The sequence below is a fragment of the Centruroides sculpturatus genome, unplaced genomic scaffold, assembly GCF_000671375.1.
Source record: "Centruroides sculpturatus isolate CEXI.00-Female unplaced genomic scaffold, Cexi_2.0 scaffold1013, whole genome shotgun sequence".
Taxonomy (NCBI): domain Eukaryota; kingdom Metazoa; phylum Arthropoda; class Arachnida; order Scorpiones; family Buthidae; genus Centruroides; species Centruroides sculpturatus.
Window position 1 is genome coordinate 130,768 of NW_019385624.1, and position 8,752 is coordinate 139,519.

Below are 8,752 nucleotides of genomic sequence, written 5' to 3' on the forward strand. Positions count from 1 at the left end.
AACTAGACAAAACGGGTTTTAACAAAGACATTCAGTATAAACTAGTTTCAACTAGTTGAAACGCGTTCTAACTAAAAACGGGTTTTGACTGTAACATATATAAATACAAAAACGAAATTATTATTGGAAATTAACTGTTTTCAATTCATTTTTTAAATACTTTGTTATTCAAGGTATTGTCTAAAGATATTAATATATTATTGGAAATTAACTATTTTCGATTCATTTTTAAATATCCTGTTATTTGAAGTACATTCTTGAAATATTAATAAATCCCCCGGTGAGTTTTGAATTCATATTTAAGTATCCGGTTATTTAAACTACACTCTTAAACTATTAATAAAATCCTATGAGTTTTCAATTCATATTTAAATATCCTGTTATTCAAAGTACAGTTAAAGAATATTAATAGACGTCATTTTATTCTAAAATTATTAATGGACCTCCTGTTATTCAACATACTGTCTAAAAATATTAATTAGCATCCGTGTTATGTGTTATTTTTGTGTTCAGCAATAGTATAAATACTGGATTTATTAAGAGACTGGCTCAATACACTGCCGAGATACCAGCTAAGAACTTCTTTTGCAAAAACCTCTTATACATCTAAGAAAAATGTTTTCAGAAGGTAAGTATTTTATTTTATCTTTTAATATTTTTACTTAAAATATTTCAATAAATATAACATTAATTTTAGACTTTGATTATGATTTTAACGTGAAACAGACTGTTGGTAAAAAAAGAGAAGCTAAACCTAAAAAATATAGAAGATCAGGAGGTGAGAAAGCAAAAGGTTGCCCCAGACCAAAAGTTTGGGTTAGATCTAACTCTAGATAATGGTAAATCTTCAAAAATTAGCCAATTTAACATCAAAATATGTAAAAATCAATTCATGCAGGTGGTAGAATTCCATTCTAATGCATATATTTCGTTGACAAAAACGAAAGGGAACTATCAGCTAACAAATATATTATACCTGTACTAAAAACTCTTAACCTGTAAATTGCCTTTCTCTTTAATCTCTGTATATTTATGTACAGTATCCCTGTAAATAAGTCTTAAATTTCTCTATTTTCATCCTAATAGTAATATTTGATAGTATAAAACATAGTTTTAATTGATATTACAGAAAACACTTCTGGTGTTTTGGATTGGAAGTATTATATTGATAATAATGGCAATATTTGGATTGCATGAATATAAAAGAGAAACGTCACCAAACGACACTATAGTGTATTTACACACGTTATCCATTTGCTTTTACTGTGGCTACCGCATGGATTTCTGTTGCATGCATTACGGGATATGGTGGTAAGTAAATGAGTTTTGAAACAATTTCACGTAAAATTCAGTTATTGTTTAAGTAATTTATTTTTAAATTGATTACTTAATTCATATTAAAGTATATTTTCATTGCAGGTATCTGTAATCGAATTTTTTCATTGCGAATATTTTGTGTGTTGGATAAATTAATTATTTGGATGTACATGCTTCATGTACTAGTTTTAATGTATATTTATGGTCATTTACGGAAAAGTCTTTACGCATCAGCAATAAGTTTCGTAAGATTATTTTAATGAGAGAAATAAATAATAAAAATTTAGTAAATAGTTGCTGAACCTTTTCGGCAACATTCAAGTATGCATGTGATGTCATCTCATAATATTTTATTACTATGGCGTTTCTTACTTTTTATTATTACAAAATAGCAGAAATCAATTTTGAAGAGAGGGAAGGTTTAGATACGTCGTGCGTCATAATGTTCGATCGTTTTCGAGATATGACACACGAATCTCCTGTATTTTCTTATTCTTCTCACTTTTAACTATTGGAATTGAATAGCATGTATCACCTAATAACAAACCTCCCTGAAAAATTTGAAAAAATTTCAACAGAAAGCACAAGAGTTATTATTCTTCAAATAAAGTTATCAAAATCGTGTCTGTCCCACATACACACACACTAAAGCCCGAACATATAGAAAATACCCCCGAATAATTTTTATTTTTTGGTGTTTCTTCATGTTGCATTATTCTTTTTGTTAGTGGATGTTGTTCCTAATGGTGATGTGCCTAACCTTAATTGCATCGTTACTCGTTAAGTCCAAAAATGTGAGAAACTTGGAGAGTCACTATTGACCAATCGCGATACATTTCCGGTGTTTTAGAGATAACAGAGCCGATAATGTACAAATTAGGGTATTGTAATGAAATTTTCATAGATTAGGAAGTTGTTTACATTACCTAGGCATGAAAAATGTCAAAACTTTATATATGAATGGTTTGTTTCGTTCGGTTTGTTATGTTATGGAACGGAACACTTTGGCGATCTGTCTATGGAGAATGCCTTCTGGGAGATCTTTTTAGGGGTAACTGGTTCCTATTTAGGTGTTACAGACGTGGAGAAAATCCGGAAAATTCCACGTAGCCAGCCTATCCTTGTGAGGCACGAACACATAATTGAACTTCCAGTGTTCATGGAACAGAACAACTTGGCCACTGGGGGCCTTATATGTAAATGCCTTAGTATTATGGAGATAAGATCAGTTATTTGATACGATCAGACACGTGGTTTATCGTAAAATGATGGCCCGAAGACAATGCTTTTCTTCATATTAATTAGTTGCAATAATCACAATTTTTTATAGTTACTGTACAGGACTAATTTTTCAGAGATCCTGTTTTGTATGGTCCTATATTCAATTCCTAAGGCTTCATAAGTAAGTGAAGAAAAAACGAATGTCTGAAATTTAGAGGTATGTGGGAAACTAAAATTAAGATGAAAAAATATTCCTACAATATATTGTCACGAGTGAGTAAAATTTAGTAAGTTACGTGACCCGGAAATCTTACATGTAAGACACACTTCATTTAAAGTAAACTAGAAATCAAGCACCTATGTCCTTAGGTGTTAAGAGGAATAGGGGGGACTTTTGTATATTTTTTATGGAACATGATAAAAATATATAAGATAGAGATAAGTCTAAAATTAGATGTAATTTTTTGTACTGTATTTTATACGGAAGCTTAACAAAGAGGTCTAAATATAAGCTTTTTAAACATTTAGATTATAACATTCATTTAAAAACAAAAGATATTATTTATTTAATAAATAAAATTTCTTTATAAATTAATGCATTATTTTTTTATTAGTGGATGTTGTTCCTAATGGTGATGTGCCTAACTTTAATTGCATCGTTACTCATGCATTTGTTTAGTAATTTGCGTGAAAATCAACCAGTTTCAACAATAATTCTAATGATATCAGTTATCTTTAAATAATTAATATATTTGAAAACATTATGATTCCAAATATAAATAAATAGATTTGTAACAAAATTACCTAAATGTATCCCTTTATTAAATATATTCAAATGTAATGAATAATTCAGGTATAATTGTATTTAATTCAAATAAAATTAAAGTGTTTTTAATATAGTATGGTTACTGTTTATTCAATTTCTATGTTCAATTTTTCCTTTTAATCCAAAACATTTTTCTTGGTAGACGATCTCACAGTCTTCTGGTCAGAAAATTATCGCTTTATTTAAAAATTCGGACTGCAAATGCATTTTGGGTTGGTTTACGTTTTCAACCCCTCTTCAGTGCTGTTCAAAAAATATATATATAAATTGTATTTAAGGACACAACATTAATTAAATATCACTTTAAAAAATATCTACAATACAAACACTTACATATCATATAAGGGCACATATTATCAATAAATATTCTATTTCTGTATTTTTATCTTTATTTTCCATAAGTAATATGTTCCCTTTTAATATGAATAAATCATATTACTTAGAATGAATCATACAAAAACATACAATGAACACAGATAAACAAACTTTATAGATGCTAATTTTCGTCAGTATTTCCTTTATCGACGTTTATTAAATTTCACGTGAATCTGGATAAATAACTATCAAATTTAAGTTATAGTTAAAAATATACATAAAACTAATTATGAACTAAAATCTACAATGTTTGAAGGAACTTTTCCTAAAATTGATTCAAAACCTGCATATATAGGGGAGAGCGGGGCAAGATCGGCATGTTAAGCTTTACTTAAATTTTGTGTAATAAATACTGCTGTAAACTGATAAAAAAGCTTTGCATATTGTCTATTGGAATGTTACCTTAGTATAGAACTGGTTAAAATCAGTTTGGAAATAAAAATAATTAAAATAATTACAACTTTACAAGAAGAGAGAAATTGACGAAGTTGCCCCGGGTATAGGGGCAAGATCGGCAACTTTTCTCTTTTTGTAAAGTTGTAATTATTTTAATTATTTTTATTAAAGTTGCCCCTGGTATAGGGGCAACAGTAATGGGGCAAGATAGGCACGTATATAAAATTATGTTATTAACAATGTATAAGTTGGAATTCACTATTAAAACAAAGAAATACAAATCCAACACCCATTTAATATTATTACAACGAAATGCAAGTTCAAAGACATATATACATGAATAACAAATGCAAACATGTTTTCATTTATCATCTGTTTGATTTTTATCCTTTGCTTCTAATGTGGCTTTATGTTGCCGATCTTACCCCGCTAGTCATGATTTCGAAACATTAAGTACAACCCTGAGAACAGAATGCCAAGCCACGATCTGGCCACGTGAATAAGTTGAAGTTACATCCTTCTAACAGGAAAAGTAACTTTCGTTATCATGGAATTATAACAAAACCTGCCAATTCAATATAAATGAAAAAAAAAATATTATATGGAATTGAACGAAAATGAAAATTTGCTTGATAATTCAACTACGCTTGTTGGAGAACAATAAAAACACTACACTCAACAAGCCACGAATAAAACTCAACTGCCTAACCAATAACCAAAGTCTCCTTTTAATTTGTTTTTAAAAAAAAGCGCTTGCCAACCATCCCCGCATGCCGAAGTTGCCCCGGTCTCCCCTACAGAGAGAATAAAATAATGATTTTTTGTAAAAACGAAATTTACCAATTGCTTTTTCATTACTTGGAGTAGATACTTTTTGATATTTATAAATACAGCATACTTTTACATATTCTTTAAAAGTATATTTTCTTTGAAAGGCATTGAGGGAACTTTTACAAAAGATTTATATTCCAGGTTTTTCCTACAATAGTCGGTTAAAGTGTTTAAATAAATTGACTTGTTCTTAGAATTGTTATTTACTTTTATAAATCAGATAAGTTACTTTTTTTCTTATCTAAATACAAGAATTGTTCAACTATTATTTTTCCATATGATGAAATATTTCTAACGTTTACAGAAGAATCTAAAAAATTTCTTTTGAAATAATTAAAAAAATAATTTATATGAATAAATTGAATATTTGTTGTGAGTATTCGGATAGATACCAGCAATTACACAATACATAAAAACAATAATTATCATTACGTTTAACATTTAAAAAGCAATACTTATTAGTTAAATGCATAGGAAGAATAGTACTTGTACAGTACATCCAGCAGCCCAGTTTCATTTTTATATATTCCCAAATGAACATCTGAAAATATAATCACATTACTTCATCCCGATTTGTTTTTTGTAAACTAATCAATAAAGTTTAAAATTGTATTAAAAGTATTTGTTAAGTTTTTGTCAATCGTATATGGAGATAAAATATGTACCATACAACTGGAAAAAGACATTTTGATAGTCAATAATTTTTTTGTTTTTTTTCTATATTTTAAGAATTTTATTTTTAAATTTAATAAAAATTTCATTCCATAAATTAAATAATCAGTATTCAGAATGTTATAAATATTAGGTTTAATATTTTCGAGTAGAATAGCAGAATCGTTGTAATTTGAAATAAAAGCTATGTAAGTTTTAACATAACATTTAAAGCTTTTTTTCTATAATATAAATGTGTAAAAGATTTTGTTTATAAAACCCAATTAAACTTTCATATGCTCTTCCGAACGTTTTTCCATTGCATCAAAAGCTTTTTTTATACCATTTAAAATATTTACATTAATATTAATTTTATTTTGAAGATACAATTTTTTAAATTTTGACAGGAAACGTATATGTTACTTTAAAATTCAACGACTTCCATACACTGATTATCGCTAATTCTAACATTATACGAGACACTTTCCATAGGATCACTTTTGTAAAAAGTTAAATCTATGTCGAATTTAGGCTTTTAAGACTTGTGGTTTTTATTATTTGTAGGTGTTGCTTTCCTTTTCTTATCAGTCTATTTTTTATTGAAATCAAAATCTTATTCTAAAATTAATTTTATTATTGTTATGAAAATATAAAAGTACTTACATTTGAAAAACATGTTTTTAAATTATTCTTATAAAAGAAAAGTTAGATGAATGACCAAGTGTTAAAAATCGAGTGATATTTATCTTCCCGATTTATTTTCTAAGGTAATAGACATGTTTGGTCATGTTCTAATGTTTGAAAAAGCTATTGTTTGATTCACTGCTAAGATTCTATTTTTTCAGTCTAATGGTATATCAAATAAAAAACTTTTTTTCAAATCAGTGTTAATAGCAGTCAATTTTCCATTAACCAGGTAATTACCTGATTCACCACAATAATATAGTACAGTAGAGTCTAGAAAACTCGGCTCTCGATAACCCGGCACTCCGGATAACTCGACCACACCCTGGCAGGGCAAAAAAATCCTTAGTTAATTAATTTTCATTATAGACAGCTTTATAAAAGTATAAAAGCTCTCATAAAGTATTTTTCTGAGGTNAACCAATAACCAAAGTCTCCTTTTAATTTGTTTTTAAAAAAAAGCGCTTGCCAACCATCCCCGCATGCCGAAGTTGCCCCGGTCTCCCCTACAGAGAGAATAAAATAATGATTTTTTGTAAAAACGAAATTTACCAATTGCTTTTTCATTACTTGGAGTAGATACTTTTTGATATTTATAAATACAGCATACTTTTACATATTCTTTAAAAGTATATTTTCTTTGAAAGGCATTGAGGGAACTTTTACAAAAGATTTATATTCCAGGTTTTTCCTACAATAGTCGGTTAAAGTGTTTAAATAAATTGACTTGTTCTTAGAATTGTTATTTACTTTTATAAATCAGATAAGTTACTTTTTTTCTTATCTAAATACAAGAATTGTTCAACTATTATTTTTCCATATGATGAAATATTTCTAACGTTTACAGAAGAATCTAAAAAATTTCTTTTGAAATAATTAAAAAAATAATTTATATGAATAAATTGAATATTTGTTGTGAGTATTCGGATAGATACCAGCAATTACACAATACATAAAAACAATAATTATCATTACGTTTAACATTTAAAAAGCAATACTTATTAGTTAAATGCATAGGAAGAATAGTACTTGTACAGTACATCCAGCAGCCCAGTTTCATTTTTATATATTCCCAAATGAACATCTGAAAATATAATCACATTACTTCATCCCGATTTGTTTTTTGTAAACTAATCAATAAAGTTTAAAATTGTATTAAAAGTATTTGTTAAGTTTTTGTCAATCGTATATGGAGATAAAATATGTACCATACAACTGGAAAAAGACATTTTGATAGTCAATAATTTTTTTGTTTTTTTTCTATATTTTAAGAATTTTATTTTTAAATTTAATAAAAATTTCATTCCATAAATTAAATAATCAGTATTCAGAATGTTATAAATATTAGGTTTAATATTTTCGAGTAGAATAGCAGAATCGTTGTAATTTGAAATAAAAGCTATGTAAGTTTTAACATAACATTTAAAGCTTTTTTTCTATAATATAAATGTGTAAAAGATTTTGTTTATAAAACCCAATTAAACTTTCATATGCTCTTCCGAACGTTTTTCCATTGCATCAAAAGCTTTTTTTATACCATTTAAAATATTTACATTAATATTAATTTTATTTTGAAGATACAATTTTTTAAATTTTGACAGGAAACGTATATGTTACTTTAAAATTCAACGACTTCCATACACTGATTATCGCTAATTCTAACATTATACGAGACACTTTCCATAGGATCACTTTTGTAAAAAGTTAAATCTATGTCGAATTTAGGCTTTTAAGACTTGTGGTTTTTATTATTTGTAGGTGTTGCTTTCCTTTTCTTATCAGTCTATTTTTTATTGAAATCAAAATCTTATTCTAAAATTAATTTTATTATTGTTATGAAAATATAAAAGTACTTACATTTGAAAAACATGTTTTTAAATTATTCTTATAAAAGAAAAGTTAGATGAATGACCAAGTGTTAAAAATCGAGTGATATTTATCTTCCCGATTTATTTTCTAAGGTAATAGACATGTTTGGTCATGTTCTAATGTTTGAAAAAGCTATTGTTTGATTCACTGCTAAGATTCTATTTTTTCAGTCTAATGGTATATCAAATAAAAAACTTTTTTTCAAATCAGTGTTAATAGCAGTCAATTTTCCATTAACCAGGTAATTACCTGATTCACCACAATAATATAGTACAGTAGAGTCTAGAAAACTCGGCTCTCGATAACCCGGCACTCCGGATAACTCGACCACACCCTGGCAGGGCAAAAAAATCCTTAGTTAATTAATTTTCATTATAGACAGCTTTATAAAAGTATAAAAGCTCTCATAAAGTATTTTTCTGAAGTCTGTCTTATCAGGTAAATTACTGTACACAGTGTATTCATTAATTTTCATTTTCATGTAGTAAAGGCTCTATGCCTTCATAAAGGACGTACTTTTCCTTTGTTTAAGGGTATTTGGGCAGTTTATTCTCTGTTATATTCTCAAGTAAACAATACATA

The 8,752-nt window shown here is 27.5% G+C and overlaps 1 protein-coding gene across 1 annotated transcript in view; it reads left to right on the plus strand.

Moving 5' to 3' along the window:
• Positions 1-615: 615 nt before the first annotated feature.
• LOC111640702 (O-acyltransferase like protein-like) overlaps positions 616-8,752 on the plus strand; it is a 37,032-nt gene continuing 28,895 nt past the window's right edge. The window contains exons 1-2 of the mRNA XM_023386736.1: positions 616-628; positions 698-816. Coding sequence (XP_023242504.1) covers positions 616-628; positions 698-816 — 132 coding nt within the window. The remainder of the gene's footprint in view (positions 629-697; positions 817-8,752) is intronic.